General features: G+C 40.5%; 1 protein-coding gene across 1 annotated transcript; it reads right to left on the bottom strand.

Moving 5' to 3' along the window:
* Nucleotides 1-3,792: 3,792 nt before the first annotated feature.
* On the bottom strand, nt 3,793-22,389 carry LOC111652963 (E3 ubiquitin-protein ligase MARCHF6-like). The gene is made up of 26 exons (XM_023403381.2): nt 22,138-22,389; nt 20,027-20,126; nt 19,507-19,580; nt 19,264-19,407; nt 18,497-18,569; nt 18,048-18,228; nt 17,101-17,341; nt 16,585-16,646; nt 16,282-16,314; nt 15,777-15,828; nt 15,511-15,569; nt 15,346-15,426; nt 14,989-15,057; nt 14,752-14,826; nt 14,390-14,524; nt 14,167-14,286; nt 13,355-13,455; nt 13,019-13,156; nt 12,600-12,795; nt 12,431-12,500; nt 12,157-12,338; nt 11,917-12,051; nt 11,325-11,414; nt 10,950-11,082; nt 9,753-9,888; nt 3,793-8,604 (listed from the first exon to the last, which is right to left on the bottom strand). The coding sequence occupies exons 1-26, from the start codon at nt 22,154-22,156 to the stop codon at nt 8,520-8,522; spliced, it is 2,784 nt and encodes a 927-aa protein (XP_023259149.1). The 5' UTR covers nt 22,157-22,389; the 3' UTR covers nt 3,793-8,519.
* Nucleotides 22,390-22,424: the final 35 nt, after the last annotated feature.

The following is a 22,424-nucleotide window of genomic DNA, read 5'->3' as shown; positions in this document are numbered from 1 at the left end:
GAAAAGTCATAGTATAGTAAGGCATAAAAAAGTCATAGTATAGTAAGGCATAAAAAGTCATAAAAAAGTCATAGTATAGTAAGACATAAAAAGTCATAAAAAAGTCATAGTATAGTAAGGCATTAAAAGTCATAAATAAGTCATAGTATAGTAAGGCATTAAAAGTCATAGTATAGTAAGGCATGAAAAGTCATAGTATAGTAAGGCATTAAAAGTCATAAAAACGTCACACTATAGTAAGGCATGAAAAGTCATAGTAAAATAAGGCATAAAAAGTCATAAAAAAGTCGCAGTATAGTAAGACATGAAAAGTCATAAAAAAGTCACAGTATAGTAAGGCATAAAAAGTCATATAAAAGTCATATTATAGTAAGGAATGAAAAGTCATAATATAGTGAGGCATAAAAAGTCATAAAAATGTCATAGTATAGTAAGGCATGAAAAGTCATTGTAAAGTAAGGCACAAAAAGTTATAAAAAGTTCATAGTATAGTAAGGCATAAAACATCATAGTATAATAAGGCATGAAAAGTCATAGTATAGTAAGGCATAAAAAGTCATAAAAAAGTCATAGTATAGTAAGGCATTAAAAGTCATAGTATAGTAAGGCATAAAAAGGCATAAAAAAGTCATAGTAAAGTAAGGCATGAAAAGTCATAGTATAGTAAGGCATGAAAAGTCATAGTATAGTAAGGCATAAAAAGTCATAAAAAAGTCACAGTATAGTAAGGCATAAAAAGTCATAAAAACGTCACACTATAGTAAGGCATGAAAAATCTTAGTATAGTAAGGCATAAAAAGTCATAAAAAAGTCACAGTATAGTAAGGCATAAAAAGTCATATAAAAGTCATAGTATAGTAAGGAATAAAAAGTCATAAAAACGTCACACTATAGTAAGGCATGAAAAGTCTTAGTATAGTAAGGCACAAAAAGTCATCGAAAAGTCATTGTATAGTAAGGCATAAAAAGTCACAGTATAGTAAGCCATAAAACATCATAGTATAGTAAGTCAAAAAAAGTTATAAAAATGTCATAGTATAGTAAGGCATATAACATCATGGTATAGTAAGGCAAAAAACATAATAGCACAGTAAGGCATAAAAATGTCATAGTATTAAAAAAAATGTTTACTCTGTTAGTCCCACATCTTACATGTTGGTCCAGAATAAAATATCATAAAAATTATTAGACAGATTTACATCAAACTTTGCACAGACATTAATGTTCTCCAGAGGATACTACTGACTTTGGTCATCTTCTGACTTGACTTCTTCTTCTTCACTACTTCCTGTAGTGATGCGAGATGGACTGCCATGAAATTGTTACTCATGTTCCTAGATCTTTGTTAATCCTCTGACTATATACATATACATATATTAGCATGCTAAACCCTAAACTGAGATGGTGAATATGGTGAAAACATTTTAAAAGTTAGCTGAAAGTACGACCATGCCCAAGTACAGCCTCAGAGCCTCTCGTGCGGCTGTGGATGTAGTCTTATTTTTAATATTGGACAATGTTTTGACATTTTCTGTCAGTCTTTTCTGTCTCCTATATTTTTAAAACCGACCACTTGTAATTAGCTACTTCAAATATCATAATTACTCAGTTGTTTTTAACATTTCAATTTCCACATCCTATTTTTCAGAGTGTACAGCGACAATCAGGGAACCCAGTACAGCGCAGGCACATGCTTCAGTGAACTGAGGTGTTTGGCACACATGTATTTTGTTCAGTTACCCAGCAGGTAAAATGCTGAGAAACAACAGGTAAATTCCTGAGAAAGAGCGTACCTATTATAAATGGGTAAAATACTAATTAAACCACCACACCAAATAAATAATAAACTTTATTTTGATATCAAACCATATCTCTGATCACTGCTCATGACTGAGCACCAGTGTTTGGTAAAATAAGATTATATTTGACATTTTCTATTGAAATGACAAGCCAATATTGGAAATGAAAGGGCACACTAGCTAACATTAGCTAACAGCTATAGTTAGAAGGTAGCTAACATTAGCGTTCATCCATAACTGTTGTTTTAACCTTACTGGGGTGGTCAAAGTAATCAGTCGGGGTCACCCCCCCCTAATAGCCCATAATTCAAACCCTGCTCTATTTGTGTCCAAACATGTAACTTGCATTCATCCAAAATGTTGAGATTTACCACAGTAGTTTTGAATTCCTGTGATCAGTTCATACATGTAGTTCATATCGTCATGACTTAAGCATCAACCCAAGCATCTGTGTCAGACAGTTTGGAATTCATTCCAAGTGTTTGTTTTTTTCCGGCTGTCTTGAACAGGTAAGGTTTGCCACATGAGGACGTAGCTCTCCACTGAGCCAACATGTTTTCAAAAGCAGAAACACTAATCTCTAGCTGTTAAATCCTGCCCTTCCTGAAACACATTACACCATTCTGTGTAATAAACGGCACTTCACTGGTGCTTTTGAGGCGGTAAAATAATTATTTAAATTCTCTTTGATCCAGGTCTGAAATTTCTTATGCAAAGTAGTAATCTGTGCTTGAGAAATACAGTGTAGAATTTACACTTGTTTTTCCTCTGAAGTCTGGTTTTACAATAGAGTAAAGGAAGGAACAAAACCCTTTGTGACACAGCACTAATCTCCTCAGAGATCCTTAAGGAGGGACACATCACAGGCACTTACTCCATGATTTGATTGCTATGAAAAGGTTGATCTCATTGTGCTTGTGAAAAATGAACCACAGGTTGGAAAAATCAGATTTAGCTTGACAGCAGAAATCTTGTTTCAGATGCATATGCTCCTAATCTGTACTTGGCTTCCAAAACTGTTAAGACTGTGCATTAGCTGAAGAGTAATTGGATTCAGCAGGAATAACCCCACATCCTGTTTCCTAGAGTTACGCTTTCCCGCACCGCCAGACATTACCCCAATTCAGAGCCGGGCTGCTTTAAATGACACAGAAACACATTAAATATAAATAAAGGTGATCAGTTTCTAGCTTCTAGCTTCAGATCTTGAAATAGGGGAGGGAGTGTCTACACTCAGTCTGTTCAGTCACTGAATCTGCTATAGAAATCAAAAAAATCTTGGTGGCCCACATCCAACCCCATAACAACATGGAGGCCAAATAATGCACTTTTTATTTTAATAATAACGATTGAACATTCAGGACTGAACTGAGAGCAGAAGAAACATGCAGGAAACTGTGCTACAAAATATTAGGTTCAGGGTCCCAATACTTTTGTCCATGTCATTTTCATTTGTTATATTTATTACAAATGTTATATCAAAAACTCAAAAGCATCACGTCTGTTCTACTGCGTATGGAACAGAGAATAGTGAATGCCAATTAATTTAGTCAGTTTCAACTTATTTTAGAGGAAATTGTGGTTAATCTTCTACAGTAATTTTGGTTACGTCTCGTCGTAAGACAGAGAGCTGAGATCTGCAGCTGTAGACGTGTAGAGAGGCAGATTTTCTCTGCTATCCCTTTATTCAGAAGCTTACGGGTCCCCCCACAAACGGCTCTTTCACAAACAAGTGACGTACTTCTGCCTGAATAAGACGTTACCAAGAAACGCACATATGAGATACAAATGCATGTTTATTTTTAATTTGTGCGGACGTTAAATTATTCAGTAATTATCACAGAAAAAAAATTAAACATTAGAGAAAGGTCTGGAAAAAAAAAGATTGTGATGCAGGATTTTTTTCCTCCAACCACAGCTGTAAGTCAAAAATACTCAAACATGAACGACATTTGTTTGAAAACCATATTGTTAAGAAACAGCACTCAAAGAATTCATTTCAACGATTTATTATTGTTTCATATTACTGAACCAACAATTAATAGACCTTAAAGTATAACTTTATGTTACAGTACATGCCACTGCTTTTTGCACATATAAAAATATAAATCATTTGCTTCTAGAAATTGAAATTGAAGACCAAAATTGGAAGTGTCCAGCTGAGTTCAAGAAGATACTAAAAGGTCACTTCATAGCATCATATATCATATATCAATATATATATATATATATATATATATATATATATATATGATGTGAGCATTCCACACAGCAGCACTACAGCTGTCAGCACTAGAGTTAATGTTATTCACAATCCATATCAATAGAAAAGCAGTTTATATTTACCAAACTCCAAAAAAACACTTCTAACACAAATGCAGTGTCAAAAAAACAAACAAATGCTCGACTTGAATTCATCTTGTAAGTAAAACCCATTGTGCAGTCACCACAGTGAAATATTGACATCTCTCAGTCTCAGTGAAGGGAAAATAAAAACACACTAACCCGCCGATGTTGACTGTGTTACAATGGATTGTGAAATGATTGCAAACTGTGTAATAAAGTGCAGCACATAAAAACATTTGAATGACAAAAAAAACAAAACACCTTAATCCCTCTATGACTGTTAAAAAGAAAAAAAACAAAAGAACATCTAAAATCTCCCCATCACAGAATGTGATTCAGTTTTCACTGGCAACAAGAAGCAATTTTAAAGAACAGGACCTGTTTCAGTCATAAATATTCTAACAGCTTCTAGTTTTTTCAGAGGTTCAAACGTACTTTAACCGTAGTGGTTTTGTTCTGTAGCGAGCGCGAACACCTGGAGGCTTTTACATCATCACCGCATTTTGAGAAATATGTCCGATATGTACGATCCGCTCTGCCGAGAGTTACATGAGAACACGTCGTCGTATCTTGAGGTTGCCAGACAATCAGCGGAGAGTCACTGCACCCAGCCAAGAAACAGTTCCAGTATATAACCCCGTGTGAAACTACAGACTGATGCTTATACAATTAGTTTTTTTGTACATATAAAACCAGAAAACAACTTTAACCTACGGACAGAGCCAGGGTAGCTGTTTCCCCTGTTCCAGTTTTTATGCTAAGCTAAGCTAACCATCTCCTGCATACAGGTATGACAGTGGTAGCAATGTTCTCACCTAAACCTCAACAAACGAATCACAAACATATTCACAAAATGTGTTTGGAACATTTTTTGCTGTTCTTGTTTATTGTAATCCTGAAAGCTTGTTGATTTGTAAACAACATATTTACTGAATGTTTAAATTACAACTTGTGGATATTTTGTTAATACATGTTTGTGACTGACGCTGCAACAGAGTCAGTTCAGGTGGGCGTTTACTCTTAGAATATCAGGTCAATCACCAGAGTCAGTATCAAACCTGTAAGTCTGTGGCCAGAAGTGGAAATTACAGGTTAATGGCACATGACATATCCTTTCATTTCCAAAACCTCCCAGCAGCTTTAAAGACATGAGTAGTCAATCTAACTGAGAATTAAATGAATGGGACACCGAGTGCATAACAACGAACAAGTCTCCTGTCTTAGTAATAATGTCAGTGACACAACAACATCAAACTGAAGTTTGCTCACTTTAGCCTCTTAGCTACTGGTCTTACCAGACCAGATAAAGCTGTAGCTGCAAAACCACAAACATAATTAAACCGAGGAGGAGTTTGTTTTATTGCTCATAAATTCAGCCTTTCGTCTGTAAGGGGAAGATTGTGTAATTCCTCCCTGCAACATAACTGCAAGACATTTGAGGGGAACCTGGTCTGAGATGTTTCGAGAGAAGAGAAATAAGAGGAGGCGGTCAAGAGCCGACACAAACAAACGATAGGACAATGCATCTCCCATCTCTCCATCACCACAGTGAGCTGAGACAGGAACCCGCACTCATGGCCGATAAGAGTTCCTCGTGCTACCCTGCTACTTCTTATCCTTAGAAAGACCTGAAGATACAAAAGCCAGAACTAGCAAACTCACTGCTTACAAAAAAAAAGTTAAAAAAGAAAGAAGAAAACCAGATGAAAGTGAGTGTCTCAGGGTGCAACTACCTCCTCAGCTCCCACATGGAGCCACACGACAGTCAGTCAGGGATCAAAGAAGGAGAATCCTGTTGGATCCAGAAGCAGAGTCTTGTCAGTGCCAGCATCAGTACCGACATCACAAGAGTGTTTCACCTCTTGATGTCCCCGCGTCTCCACAACTGACCTAACTAAACTCCTGTCCGCCACGTGCAGCATTTACTCTTCATATGTGAAACGTAACCTTTTGAGTGGCGTTGAATTAATTGAAACGTAAAAAGCCTCCTTTAAAGAGCAGAGCAGGAAATTCAATGATATAATCACATCAACGTGCTGATTCACAGGGGGAGAAGAAGAAGAAGAGGAGGAAGAAGAAGAAAAGACAGCGGGGTCACCGGCTCACAAACTCACAGACGACAAACAGAGTCAGATCTGACTGAAGACTGAAATGTGAGGAAATGTTTCAGCTCAGTAACAAGAACAGACACAGATTCACACAGGAGTCTGAGTGTGAACTGGTGTATCCACGCCGGAGAGAAACTAAACTGCTGCGACCAGAGAGGGGAAAGTTTTCTGACACTAAACTACACAGAACCACACGGGGTCGAAGCTGCGCTGGTGTTCAGTCATTTAAATGATGTGAAGAGATTTAAGTATCTAAACTGCGGAGGACGAGTGTTTGTGTCGGGGTACAGATGTTTTCTGTCAACACGTGATTTTACATTTTAAAAACTTCAAACATGCAACATGTTGGCACTCATTTTGTTTCCTTTTTTTTTGTTTTTTTAAAAATAATTTTTGTTTTCTTGCTGCCTGTTTATTGCTTTAAAGGGGCAGAATATATGATGATTACCCTTATGATGTCAGAGTGAGGCTCAAAAATCAGAGTCTGCACTACAAGTTAAAAATTATGTTCAACAGGCAGGGAGGCTCTAATTAAAAACATTGCATTATGGGAAATGTAGGAACCAGTATTCTGGGTGCTTGACCCGAACTAAAAACTTTGATTTTTTACCACTCTTTTTTTAAAACTCACTTTAATCAGCTTAACAGTAACTTTCAATCAGCTGTGTAAGAAGGAAGTCACTGTGGCGTAGCTTTAGCACAACTGCTAAAAACAGTTTTGGGGTCAATCTATGTTTAATTTGACTTTGTTTCATTTAAAACTGCATACAAGGAAAAAAATATGAGTTTCAGAGTTAGTATTAATTAGCTGTAGCTACGCAACAGTTCACACATGGCAGTTATGCTAATTTTTACATAACAATTCACGAGAATTAGTTTGAGTGGTGCAACCCATTCTAATACAGTGATAATTTAGAAGGATGCGTTTGATCACACTACGAAGGCCATGTATTTAGGTAGGCAACTGTTACACTGTCATCACGACCTGACTGATTGAGCTTTGCAGGCGACAGCAAAAAAACTAACAAAAAAAACAAACAAAAAATAACTTTTTAGAATGTATGAACACAAAAACGTAAACAGCAGCCACATCCACTTCCTGGAGGAAACCCTGCATTTCAGTCAGATGAGACACTTTGTTCAAATGATTCAATTCAGTGTTTTGTCATTTAGAGTTGGTAAGAGACAGGTAAGAGTCTGAACAGCTGATTAGCAGCACTACAAGCCACTGACGACCAGTTTGGCACAAAATTGGCTTTAAAAATTCTTCGAGAATAAATATTTCTATAAAATATTCAGAGTTTTACACAAGCACATTCTGAATTTCTGAATCGCCGCTTTTCCAGTTTTTTTTATGGGCTGTTTTCAGGTGAATAAACTCCCCTCCTGAAGGTGGATTTGAGTGTTTTAAAGTGTCCGTAACCAACGGAAAGCTCAGGAGGGTAGTACTCCGCCACGACTGTTTGGCAATTCACAGGAGAACATCTTAAGCAGAAGCCTGTCTAAAATGTCACTATCTTCTTCTTTTTCTAAAATGTTAAGTTCAAAGAAATCCTCAAAGGATTATCTAACAGCTCACTCCAGAAATGTAAAAAAAGAAAAAAAAGAAAGACTCAATGAAAACACATCTAATAAAAACATCTAAAAATATACAATCACATTGCTACATCATGTATGTCCCTCCTCGTCACTGACGACCTCAATCTGATGACGGGCGCCTTTAGAGACAAATCTACCGTTGGAACAGAACCACTAAAGGCGTCCTCATTATAGTTCAAATATCTCCCCTGCAGTTCAGAAAATGTCCCGTAAGAGACGCTCAGTGTGACCAAAACAATATTCAATTCAACACAAGCACAATCTGAGGTAAAAGCTATGCTCAACTGACCCGACTTCATCTCAAACCTTTACAATTTAAATGTCAGCTGCGGTGAAGACAAAAACACATTAGACAGGACGACCAGCCAGAAGAGTTGTTGTTCTGTCGCACTGGCAGGTTTTTACAGGTTGGATAACAACCTGGTTCAGAAATTGAGTCGAGACTCTTTTGTTTTCACTCCTCGAGGCCCTCGTCTCCGACCCTGTGATTGCAGTAGATGTCGGTGAATAAGAATAACCAGCGTGCAGTCAAATGTTTATAGATTGTGTGTGAAGTTGACAGCCGAGCAGAGAGGAAACAAAAAGGTTTCACCACAGGAGCCGGTGTTAGCTCCCCAGTGCTGCGCAGAGTGAGTCAGCTCCACTGATCCCACAGCCAGGGTCAGGTCTACGAGGAGGTGCTGTAGGAGGAGGTGGACGTGCTCCTGCCCGTCTTGCGTTCGTAATTCACAAGTCTCTGTCCAACTAAGTATCTGGGAAGAGAATCAGGAAAAAACAGTTTCAGCAATTCGGTAGTTTGTAGTACTCCATGTTCATGTGTCATTCTTTTTGCATTGTGCCGGTTAAAGGTAAATTATGTGCATCATGGTCAACCGTCAGACGTTTCGCTATATTATTATCATCAAAATAGCTTTTCCTTTAATATCTCAGGATGGACGACAGAGAAAACTCATTCAGATTGGATTTATGAAGCTCAGTGTGACAAATGTTTTTGCTGATAGATGGGAACATGTTAACGCCAATAAACAGGCCTATTCAGGAACAAATATGCACAGTAGCCATGGGTGTACAGACAACTATCACCAGATCACTTTTACACTGAAGGAAATGATTCTCAGGCAACTTCTGGAGCGTCTCTTTCCTAAATGGATTTATGGATATTTATTCACGATGGACATCAGAGTTAACGATATCCTCTGGAAGTGCAAGTCACACTCAGCGATACCAACACGCGTTTTAATGTCCGTGTTAAGACTCGACTCGAGCCGTGACTCAGAGAAGGAGCACGACTTTGGCTCAGATTCAGGTCACGCAGTGTCTTTGCCTCCCCCTTCAACTGTCCCATGCACCACTGGAGACTCTCCTTTGGCTTCGTCCTGCTTGATATCCATGTTCATCACAGAACATATCCTGCACTTTCCCATTGGTTAAAACACCAAACAATGGAGCTGGAGCGAGGACTGCTCCATTTTAGATTTATTTGTATATAGTTTCTGCGTCAGTGTGATGAATCACTGCATCTTGATTTGTATCTTGTATCTTCCTAAATAAGTGATTTTCCTCAAAACTCACTATATGACAATATATGTTGCAAGATAAACTCAGACTCAACCACTGCAGGGGATTTTATCTATGTATATTACTACCAGCTCTTTCTATTTAGTACGTCAGTAGCATTCCCCTTCCAACTGCAGTTAATAGCTGACTGGAAAGCTGACTCTCAATAGATCAACTGTTTAGGCTACAGGTCGTAACATTATAGACGTTTTTGTTTAGAAATGAAATAACACAAAATTTCACAACAGTAATTTTGGAGATTATTTGGCATCTTTTAAAAAAAGTAGAATAAAAATAAACTGCCTGCTTGTGTTAGTTAGAAGGAGTTTAGTGATGCACTGACTTGTCATTTTTGATGTGTTCGTATAAGCGCTTGAACTGTCGTATCTGGAAGGACAGAATGGCCAACAGTATGACCACCATCAGCAGGAACGGATAGATCCTCCTCTCCACCAGCGTCTGCATCTCTGGCTGCACACCTGCGGAGGGAGGGAGGGAGGGAGGGATGGAGGGGAGGAGGAGGTGAAGGGAGGAAAGAGAAAACGGAATAAACACTGGAACAATAACTCCTCTTACTGAGTGCGTGACTGTGATGTCCCGTCTCTAGGAACTGACAGACAACGAGTGGACGGGGAGGCAGCAAGAGGACGACAGAAAGCTAATAACTTTAATTTAACGGGACAGTAGAGAGAGCAGAGTTGAGGGAGCAAAGCGAATCAAAGACAAAAACAATCAGTTGCAAGTTGACTTGCACAATGACTGAAATCCTCGTTTCCACAGGGGGCTGGAAAATCTTAATTGACTAGTTGTTTAAATGCAAGTGTTGCTCGAGTCAGCATCAAAAACAAAGTGAAATTGGTGCCTTGGGTAGGCTCTGCATAAAAAGCACTCCTCAGATGAGCCCTGTATCCAAATTAGTATGCTGTGCTGTGGCCTGATGATATCTGAGTGTCTGTTACCTCTGTCTGAGTCTCATCTGCTACAGTCTCTAATTTAGTCCATTTGCAAAACAACATAACGGCGGCGGCTACCTAGCAATAGCAAAACTTGCAAATAGCTCCTTTAAATCATCGCTTGTTGCAACTCGAAAACAAGCAGTTCACAAAGTATAAAGAACTCATAATGGATTTTGTAGATAATAGAAGAGATATTGCATTTTGGAAAGGAAGCTGTTGTCAGGGGTAAAAACCTGCAGCTAAAATAGAACAAATGGAGATAAGTATTATTTGCAAAGTCAAACAAATGCTGTTTTTTTCAGGTGTGTCAGCATCACTCTAATGAATATTAAAATCCTTGAGTCGGGAAAATAAAAACCGAGAGGTATTATTCTTCATTAGGCTTTTCCTTGACCCTCTGATGGGTGCTGAGCTGATGGATGAGAAAACTGGAGAAGTGAAAGGGGACAAGAGGGAAAAAGGAGGAGAGGTGAATCCGTCCTCTTTTCCTCCACTTCATTGAAAACCGATGCTTGTTAAGGTGTGTTAAGGTTCCAGGAAAATCCTCGCTCACCCCAGACACATAACCATGCATGAAGACTTACCTAGCAGAGGTGTAATTCCTTTAGAGATGGTGTAGGGCACACAGAGAGACAGCAGCAGGACGCAGATGACTGGAGCAGCCAGCCTTCGCAAGATGAAATAGAGGTCGATGTTTCGGATTCCGTTGGCATACACCTACAGCAGCGAGAGGGAAGACACCGACTGCTTTATTTCACTTCATTATTTCACATTCCAGTAGCAGCTTTCTGTCCTTCGTAACGAACCACCCCCCAAGAAAATGTGGATGAGTTATCTGAATATGCTCCTATGTGACAAATATGTTTCACTGTACTTGGATCATAAACATATATACTTCCTTACTTTCACAATGTATTTAATGACAGTGATCCTATGAGGTCAAGAGATGTGTCACTGACCTGCTCGATGACGGTTTTGAGCCACCACTGAGGCCCCATCAGCGTGATGGCGGCGATGATTTTAGCGTGGAGCACGCCGAGCGCCCAGTCCTGCCACACAGACGTCAGCCAATTAACAACCGAGACACAACGACGGGCGTGTCTCAAAACATCAGCAACCGTTTAGTATCAGCATCAGGTTTCTGCAAAACCTACTTTTTGTGTCCTTGAGACATTAGTGTCATTAGACGTGAGTTTTGTGATAAAGCAAAGCAGTTGTTTTTCCTCACCTAACTTTCTGTTAATGATCCGTTAATGATGTTGTGTTTCTCTAGTCAACAGTTTATTTCATTTAAAGAAACAAGCCAAAGGTCTCAGATGTTAAATGTCTTCTAACCACAAACAGCATCAACAAGAAAAATAAAACATTCTAAAACTCACTGACTTGACATCGGACGTTTGGGTTTTCACTAATTAGTCGGCACCAAAACAGTATCAAGGTTTGATACCCAGTTCTACTGACAACACATGCAGCAAAATACTCCAATTTATGATTACACACACACACACACACACACACACACACACACACACACACAGTCCATGGTCCTACCTGCCAGGGATAGAAGAGTGGTGTCTGGTCCAGTGGGACTCTGAGAGGAGCGACGATGATCAGCTCAAACAGCAGACCCAACAGCAGAGGTATCACCCCGGCCAACAGGACGGCCACCACGACGGTCTTCAGGATCTGTTTTCAACAGGACAGCCAATCAAAAACAGCAGTTTATCACATATCACAGTACGGGCTTCATTTTTGACTTTGGCCGGAAGACTACAGGGACATCCGCGTTACCATGAGCGTCCACTCCTGGACTTTGATCAGGATGACAGTCCGGCCCTGTGGCATCCAGGACAGCAGCACGGTGGCGGCTCGGATGGACAGCCAGCAGACGTATAGACCGCTGGCCGCTGTGTACAGCTCGTGAACCATGGCGCTGCCCATCCAGAAAGACATGAGCCAGCGACCCACGAACACTGGGAGAGGAGGAAGAGGAGGACGGGTAAGAGCGGAGGTCGGGAGGAACGAGCGAGAGCGGAGCAGCACCTGCTTGCGGGCCACAACTTACCCGGCAGCGTGAGGCAGATCAGACTGGCCAGCAGCAGCGTCACACACATGAAGACGACCAACAGAACGATCTGAACAAGCAAACACACACGAGAGATTTAGAAGAATCAGAAATATTAACAGCAGCACAGTGACAATATGACACGAAGGACCAGAACGCCGTCGGTCACCTTGAGGGGAAAGTTGACAGGCCGGTGGTACGGCTGGAAACCCACCGGACCGCCCTGCTGCAGGATAGCCTGATGGGCGGCGTGAAGCCCCTCCCCCAGCCCGGGGATCCGGTTGTTGTTATGGCGACCGGGAGGATTGTTGTTTGGTTGGTTGTCGTCGTCTTCGTGGTCCCCGAGCAGGTAAGAGTGAAGGTCACTGTGGGGCAATTATTTTTTTACTTTATCATTATGTCACTTCACATTCATTGTAATAAGACACAGAGAGACAATTATGATTTGAGGTTCTTCTCGCCACGTCATATGAACACCGCTAATTTTACAAAGATAACGCTGTTCCTTTTACAAATAAAATCGCAGAGTGTGTGTGTGTGTGTGTGTGTGTGTGTGTATGTGTGTGTGTGTGTGTGTGTGAAGCTCACAGCATGTATCCCGCTGTGAATGTCCAGGCGTGGACGAGCCGTTTGAGCCACTGCCGAGTGTGACCCTGCTCCAACAACGCCGGCAGCACGACCTGAAGCAACAGCAGCTCCAACGACAGCTCGCTAACTGGGGCATCGCTGCAGTGACAGCAAGTAAACCACAGCTTGACACAATTCACACAATTCAGTTTATAATGAACCATCCGAGGCATTAGAAATGGCAGCTCTGGTTCTCTGGCGGCATCTTATGTTGGTGTATGTTTGAACAGACTATATCACCTCTAACTTCCACACACAGACAGAATTTGAACGTCAGTTTGATGTGCTGTCATGTACCTGTAGAGCATGACGTTGTAGGGAAGGAAGGTTGGGAAGAGCAGTTTAATGATTCTAATAGGAAGCCAAAGCATCAGCAAAACGATGGAACCAAACACCACCTGGAAATACACACACACACACACACACACACACACAAGATTTTAAAGTGCAATACACAAAGTTACAATATACATTTCAATGCGCATTTTCAAACAATGTGCAGTAGATTCAACTTCGGTAATAATCATCAATAATCAAGATCAATATTCCCCATGTTTTATTGTAAGACACTCATTTGGTCAAAGGGTCAGTTCACTCATATTATATATAACGTCTTTATAGAAGTATTTCATTATGCTGCGTAAGCCACAAACAAACCGTCAAATATATTTAAAGACTATTCCTCGAATGGAAAGTCGTTCCAAAGAAATCAGTTCATGTGGATATCCACAGTTTGAAATGGGATCCAGTTTCTGTCACTTTTATTGCCAATTTAATTTTTAAAAGATCATTTTTCAGCGCTTTGAGCAGCACAAATTAAATTTCATCACCTCCATTGTGCTGGGATGGAGACAGAAATCTCAAAGATGGATATTTCTAAAACCTGATTTTTTGTAAATTTAGGTGAGCTGACCATTTATAGCCCCAAAATATGCTTCTGCAGTTTATATGCACATCTAGACTGTTTTTATGATTCTAGATATTTTTCATTTTCTCTCTCTCCACTTGACTATTCTTTATCTCAACAAAATCTGTGTTACTTAAGACGACAACGGTGAATCTGAAGATCAGGCTCGATGGAAAGCAGAAGAGGAGGAAGCTTGACTGACCACAGAGAGAATAAACCTCCGCAGGTGTCTGTAGATGGGCAGGTGGATCATCTCTTGGACTGGGTTGAAGTCTGGATCGTTCAGGTTCCTCAGGAACCAGAGCACACCTGGCCGGAGCACCTGTGCACAAACACACATCCACAGGTTAGACATTTGAGAGTATTATGAGTGGTTTGTGAGAGCACAGTATGTGATTGTGACTGGCTGGAGTCCTCAACGTTACCTCTCTGAGCAGAAGGATGAAAGAGGCAAAGTAGAAGACGTAGACCATGCCGACCAGCCAGTGGAGGAACATGGTGGTACCAGGGGCGGAGTCAAAGCTCTGCTCCCTGTCCTTCAGGGTGGCATCAAACATCTCCTGCGATGAACAAAGGGACAGGCTTTTTGTTTGTGTTTTAACACCAATGACAAAAACTTCCTTAAAAATCTCATTTTTAGGATTTGGTTCGATGAATGTAGATACTGAGATTTTTGTATTTCTTCTCCGAACTGAATGTTCATCAAATCTGTGTGCAGTGCATTTAATCTGTTTGGTTAGACTGTATCAACAGGATCAGTTGAGTATACTCTGCATAATAGTCTTACCAGCGAGCAAATGTCGAGCCACCAACCACAAATCAGTGGGAACAAGCCTATCTCCATGACGACCAGCAGGGACACCTGTGACAAAAATACAAATCCCATTTAGTTTCCATTTTCAAAATTTGTTTCTGTAACCATAATTTTTGCTAATTACAGTTTCAGCGGAGTGTCGACAGTCTGATAAAAACAAACACGAGATAGATTTTGGGAAACACTCCAGTCGTGTGTCTCTTAATTTACCTTGACAACGATGTAGCAGACGCCCAGGAGGCGTCTGGACCGCTGGAACTTCACTAATGAAGCCAGCGCCTAAAGGAGGCACAGTTAAGGACCGACACAAACTGTGAGATCAATAATACCCAGTCGGTGTTTTAACTTATCAATTTAGCATTTCTAACATATAAACAACTTACATTTTCATTAAGAACAAAGTGGTGGCCTTGATTTGGGAAATATATTTGTGCACGAAACAAACCAAAAACAAACCACAAATTACCCTGGAACAGCTGAAACACAACCACAGTGAACCACTACGTATCAAGACATATTGTGGGTAATTTCATACATGTGAGGTAACTTGATCAATGCAGAGGATACGTGGCAGACCATGAGAGCTCCGGCCAGGAGGATGTAGCCCAGGATGGTGGTGATGAGCCCGTCAAAGTGTGAAGCTTTGACCTGCAAACAAAATATAATATCACATAAATTCAATCACTGCATGGAAAATATAAAGTGTTTCCTCATGCATTGCTGTGCACTTACATGGTCTTCAAAGCCCAGGCCAACCACTGAGAAATGGCCGATGTGATACGGACAGAAAGCTGAAGGGAAATACAGGGAGGTCAGGGTGGAACTGACAGTGTGGTGGAGCGTTATTACACCAAGTGTCTTTCCATCGCTGAACTACAGTGAAAATAAACTTCTTAAATAAGCGTAAACCCCTGGAATTATAATATACAGAAAGCTTGATCATCTCTCAAAGATAACGACTGTGTGTACGTCATCACTACGTCACAGGTTTAACTTACCAAAGACGAGGATGAAGAGTGTGTTGAGAGACACCACCCAGAAGACATGTTCCTACAGAAGACACACACACACACACACACACACACACACACACACACACACACACACATACACACACACACATATTACACAACGTCTAGCTACAGTTGCAGTGAAGATTATGGATTTATTACATCATCACATAATAATTCCATCCAGCCTGGCGTGTTTCTTGTAATTTTATGCACTGAGCTGCTGCCACATGATCGGCTGATTGGATAAGTGCAGGAGTAAGCAGGTGTGCAGGTGTTCCCACGTTTACTTGGAAAGCTGCAAGAGGCTTGTGCAACTTGAGCCAATGAATATTGTTTTGCACAAGTCCTCGTTTCCGTGACTCTCTACGATGGAGGTGATGAGTTCAAAGTCAGCTCGACCCAGAGGGTCACATTAATGGGAAATACACCAGGTTGAAATATAGCAGAACAGCCTTTAATGCAGACTCCAGGAGAAAGAGTGTGCACTTACCAAGAAAACTAGAGAGCCATCCAGCCCCAGCATCTGAGACATAAAGAGGACAGTGTCAATCATCCCTTATGATTCATCTAACTCAACATGTACGACTGGTTTTACGATAGACTCTGCTGCTGTTAATACATTTAAAACTTCCTAGTAACACGAAGAAGAAGGTCACTCACAAACAACAAGAACTCAGAGAGATGTTTCTGCCAACTACCTGCCCCCCTCCTCACACTTTGCTTTTTTAGTTTCATGTCCCGGCTACATCACAGCCCTTAATGGGGCAGGAAACATACAGAAAAAGGTTCCCACCCTTTCCCAGGTCAGTTCCTCTGCTGCACGGTCCCACTCCAGAGCGTTCCAGTTCAAATCTTCTGCAAAAAGGAGAATCGAAAAACAGTAAGAACACCTACGACATTCCTCCGTAGCTCCGTCACCACGTAGGGTTGCTGCTCCTTAAAGTTCATGCAAACCATTATAGAAGAATGAAAACACCAGTTCATGAAAAAAGCTTTGCAAAGTACTCAATCTTTAAAGTGGCAATCATGAAGATTTTCATTTCAATAAGTGTCTCACAGACGTCAATAACTTTGTGTTAGTCACTCTTGTCCCTTGTGATTTTGCGAGTGAGTCACTTCAGACACTCAGTTCATAAAAACGGCAAACTGCGAGGACTTCTATATAATGCTGCGTCATTTGGCAATAGAGAGTCATTTAAAAGACACTTATCTAAATGAAAACCTTCACGATTACCACTTTCAGAATGATACGTAAAGAGCTCGAAAACCACTATTTTAAAAGTTGTTAAAAACTTATGTTCACACTGACCTTGTCCTCCATTATTGGCATCAGCAGCATCCTCTTCCCTGCCTTCCTCGTCCTCCTCCTCCTCCTCGTCTTCCTCCCCGTCGTCATCTTCGTCATCATCAAGTTCCGCCTCGTCTCCCTGGTCGCCAGCTTCGTGTGGGTGGGCAGGAGCCAGGCCGTCTGCCGCGGGGTCTGCAGGGTGCTGGGCTGCTGCGGCGTCTGCAGCCGCCTGGCCGTTGGCTGCGGCGTTACCACCTGGAACCTGCGCAATCATAATGAGCGACTAGTTAGTTACATGAGGTAATATTTGAGCTCTTATTTGCTCATTAACCGTACTCAGTTTTGGATTTGGCAGTTATCAAGGACAGCTTGACGGTTACAACATGGGAAATAAAAAACCCATCAGCAACAGCCAGTCACTTCTTCCTACAGCGCATTGCTTCTTACTAATAACAGCAGAAGAGTGACATTATCTGGCGAACACTGCTTTACTAATTTGGTGAAAACACAGACAAATGTGATCGCTAGCTTGGCGAGCACATTCTCTATCAGAAAACTTAACAGTCCTGAAGTTTTCCCTCAGATGAAATGCTGGCCAAAGCACGCAGGCAAAAAAAAACAAATGTGACCTCGCACAGAAAACTGGCAAAGTGCAGGAGACAGTTAAACTTGCTTTAATTATTTTTCAACTAATTCAAAAAAGTGGCTTTTAATCAAACTTCGTGTGATAATAAAATAGTCTAATTTTAAATAAACCTGAAGAGTCATTAATCAAACTAAAATTGAATGCCTTAAGTAAACTCTGTAGTAGTAAAATTATAGACTCAATTAGCTTATCTTTTACAGATATGAACCTGTCAATGTGCCAACTGTGCCAGAGTGCACCGGTGGTCCAATACGCTACCTGTGCTGCTCTATGTGCAGCTAGAAAAAGGAGCCTAGTTGTGTTTAGCATAAAGTGAGCTCACGTCATTAGCTGGTGCAGGGCCGTTGGGCTGGTTGGGAACCAAAGGCGGTTGATTCTGCTCTAACCACTGAGGAGCGCCACCGTGGACAATCTGCTCTCTGAGCCACACCAGGCTGATGAAGGCGCACAGCGTGCAAGTGACCACAAAACAACCCTGGAGACAGTCTGCAAGCAGGTTTTGTCTGCGAGAACAGAGGACACACACATGGATTTACTATATTTTTACAATAATTTCAAACATAACTTTAATACACAGCTGAATAAAGGGAAGGAAAAAGGTGAAAGACAGTCAGAAGGAGCTAATATGAATAACCAGCCTATAATCATCAAACAGACATTAACTATATTTGTGGATTTATTTAGACAACTCCGGTGAATAAGATACAGAGAAAACAAAGACCTGTGATATATAGGAACAGTGAGAGAGAAGAAAACCAGAAACAAACTTACGTTGAAAGCATATCTAATGGCAGGGTAAGGAGAGAGCTCACAGAGCCGGTAAATAAACACTTGTAGATACGACCTGTCAGGAAAGCAACATAGGAAACGGTTACGTCAACAACAACATTGTGAGAACGTTTTCTTCAACCGACAACAGGTGTGAAACTAAAGCTGAGCTAAAAACTACGCTTCAAATCTGTAACTTTCATGGGAATATTACTAGACGTCAAGCTGAATTAAAGCATTTATTTACAGCACAAGTGAATCATAGTGCCTGAGATACAAGATACAGATTGAGTTGTTATACTTTATTTAAAAGTGAATTTATTTTTACTGGAAGACATTTTTCAGGCAAGTCCAAGTTTTTTTTTTTTTTTTTTTAAGCAGGTGAGCTCAAAAGTTTATTTCAGACTATGTTGAACTACTGAACGTTGAAACACTGCATCCCTTAACAACTGAAAAGGTTGGCGAACAATATTCTTGGCCAGTAAGCACAATGAAAGCTTAGTTCCACTTGAGTAATAGCAGTCATTTGCGGCTTAAAACATGTGAGTTAATTTGTTGTTGCGCACTAGGATGAATGATCTTATTTATTTGTTATATTGAGCTCAAGTTCTTTTAAACATGTAAAATACCGCTGAACATTCAATTTCTCTTTCGTTTTTGCCTAAACTCTGTTGGACGTTGGGGAATGAATACAATATGCGGTAACAATAGGAAAACTGCTGATTAAATCTCCTTTTGTTTGGTTATTACAATGGAATGATGGGACTTACATGCTGTGAGAGGCACCACGCCGAGCCAGGCGAAGGCCACCAGCGTGTAGTGGAACCAGTATCTAATGGCTGTTCCAATACTGGTGACCAGCCCCGCAAAGATGTCCTGGACAGGCAAGCGAGATGGCATGTCTGGAGAGTAGACTGACAAAAAGACAGGAAGTGAGATTCTGATAATTAGTTACTTAGAGGAGCTCGTAACAATTTCATACATACTTAATATGAAGAAAAAAAACAACTTACTTGGTGTAAATGCAAATCTATGTTTGCATAATTCACAGTATTCTTTTCTGCTGTGTTTCAGCCACTGCAGTAAGCTGCGGAAACAAACAGACAACGTGTGAGATTCCCCCTTTTTTTTATCCTATAGAAACTTTACATCACTTGCACTTTGGCCCTGCAGTAAAATCACACAACTTTTCCATGATCACAACTGAAATGTGAATGCTTCCTTTTCCAAAAATATTTTCCCTTTCAGTTTGTGTCTAACTGTTGATACTGTTTGTCAGGTGTGTAATTATTTAAACTATATTCAGTGACATTGATGTAAAGGAATCTCTTCTTTACAATCCCTGTTCGTTTCTAACATCCCCTCATGACTCTTTCCAAAACATTTCAACATCTGTGAAAGCAAACACACTGAGGAGATAGACAGGTGCCATCCTAACTTTAACCATAAAGCTAGATTTCTAAAGGGGAAGGCTGGAGAAAATAATGCAACCAAACATATTTTACATTATAACAACTTGGCCATTGAACATACCATTCCTGATGGATGAACTTGATGCTGCCCGTGCAGACACAGGGGTGGTAGAGCGGCTTGTCCTGGGTCCCCTCCGACCGACAGACCCTGCAGATGTCCGCTGCACAGTGGGCACACAATAACATAACTTAGCAAAATATAATTTCAGGATAAACCGTGGCTTCAGAAAGTATTCAGACCTTTTCTCTTTTTACACATTTTATTGTGTTTTAGATTCGGTCTGCACTCAATAACTCAAAATGACAAAGTTAAAACATGTTTATAGAATTTCGCAAATTTATTAAAAATTAAAAACTGAAATATCTGTTAGTATTCAGACCCTCAATTCAATACTTTGTAGAAGCCTCTTAGGCAGCAGCTACAGCTTTGAGTCTTCTTGGGAAAGTCTCTACAAGCTTTGCAGATCTGGATTTGAGCAGTTTATCCCATTCTTCCTGGCAGATCCTCTCAGGCTCTGTCAGACTGTATGTGAAGCGTCTGTAAACTGCCATCTTCAGGTCTCTGCACAGATGTTCTGTGGGGTTTAAGTCTGGGCTTCAGCTGGCCACTCATGGGCAGTCAGAGGCTTGTCCTGAAGCCACACTACTGTTGTCTTAGCTGAGTGCTTTTGGGCCATTGTCATGCCAAAAGGTGAACCGTCGCCCCACTTTTTGGGTCACGTGCACTCTGGATCAAGTTTTCCTCAAGGACCTTTCTGTATTTGGCTGCATTCATCCTTCCCTCAATACTGACCCATCTCCCTGTCCCTGCCACTCAGAAGAACCCAAATAGCATGATGCAGAGATGGTCATCCTTCTGGCAGGTTGTCCCATCTCTACAAAAGACTTCTGAAGCTCTGTTAAAATTACTGTTGGGTTCTTGGTCATCTTCCTCCTAAAAAAATGTGCAAAGTCTTCTAAAAGCATGTTTTCACTTTGTCATTATGGATTATTGAGTGAAGTTTATTCATTTAAAATTAAATTTACAAGTATGCAAAAAGTGAGAGGAATACTTTCTGAAGCCATGGTATTTCTTTTAACTTGGCACTTTGCTTTTCTAAACATTTCATCAACAGGTCAGGTTGATCCACACTCCTGACACACCTTAAATATAATGCTGAATGGTGAAAAATGAAAACAACATGCAGGCTTCCTGCAAAACATTAACACTTTGAGATTTTTCCAAATTTCTAATTGTGGCACATTTGATTTCGCAGGAGTATGTGTCTCCTGTGTGCAGAACAGAACAGGTCATATTCTGCCTGTATGACAAACTGTAATCTTTGGATTACCTGTCACTGGATGACCAAAAATAACTATAATTAGCCCAGGATACAAGAGAATAACAGTTAGGATACCCAGAGTACTTATTGGTGACTGACTTCATATATAAACTTTCTGCTACATTCAAAATATTAACAAGAATATCACAATTTGAGACACCTGAACACTAAGCTAAAGGCCAGTTTCTTTCCCGCAGCATAAACAGCGCTCAGAGAAACATGTGTTGGGGCAGTTGTCTAACGTTACATTAACGCTAGTCCGAGTAATAATGTCAATAACAAGAGTAGAGAGTATGTTAAAGACGCTATTCTCATTAACGATATTTTGTCTTTGTTATAACTCGCTGTAACGCAGTAAACAAGCCTCATCAACTGGCAGGACTGACCGGTCAACGTAACGTTAGCTAGTTATTTATACTCAACGTAATGTTTCTGAAAACGATTGCGTTAAACTTATTCAACACTAGCTTGTAACTAGATAATTAGCTTGGTTACGTATGCTTCTAATGTGACATGTCCGTCTTTAGAAGTTACACAGCTCACTTAAAGGTAGACGTAATAGTGTTTATGAAAGCAAGACAACAGAAACCTCGCGTTGCTTTTTTTATTTACAACGGCTGATAGCTAAAGGACGTGAGCTAATGCTAGTTAGCAAGCCAGCTAACGCTAATTGGCTAACGGTTTCTTTAATTCTGGTGAACCTTGGTCAGAGTCCAAGAAAATGTAAAAGCGGACGCTGTCAGTGAGAGAAGTTACGAACATGTTCAGATCTGATACAGACATTGTTAGTATAAGCGGTTTTACTAGTTAACACTAACAATTAGGGCAATAAGGTTTTAATATTAGCTACCTTCCTCAGCGGTGTCCATCTTGACTGGCTGCTAAAGCAGCCCTGCTCCACAGTAGTCAGGATAGTCAGTCAGTATCAAGGCAGAACCGCTAACTCTCTACTTGTGAACATTTGAAGTTAGTGTTTAGTTCAAGCTCCGATTATCTTTGACGTGACCGTTAGATCTGCAAATTTTAAACAAAAGCATTTTCAATTCATACTACATCAGCAGGCGGTCAGGACATTCTCAATGCAACATGTGATTGTGCGGTGTTTTCACCACTAGATGGCACCAAAGAGAAACCGGT

This window comes from Seriola lalandi, unplaced genomic scaffold (assembly GCF_002814215.2).
Source record: "Seriola lalandi dorsalis isolate HSWRI2012SDOR001 ecotype SW California unplaced genomic scaffold, Sedor1 jcf7180002054130, whole genome shotgun sequence".
Classification (NCBI taxonomy): domain Eukaryota; kingdom Metazoa; phylum Chordata; class Actinopteri; order Carangiformes; family Carangidae; genus Seriola; species Seriola lalandi.
The sequence above is the reverse complement of the archived record's forward strand: the minus strand, read 5'-3'. Positions and strand labels throughout refer to the sequence as shown.

Bases quoted from the DNA above. Each gene is read 5' to 3' on its own strand.
- LOC111652963 (XM_023403381.2), bottom strand. The intron at 16,647-17,100 runs GTCAGTGTGAAC...TCCTTTTTGCAG, and splicing joins TGCCAATAATGGAGGACAAG to AAGATTTGAACTGGAACGCT. The intron at 12,501-12,599 runs GTGACCGACGGC...TTGCTTGTTCAG, and splicing joins CTGTCAACTTTCCCCTCAAG to ATCGTTCTGTTGGTCGTCTT.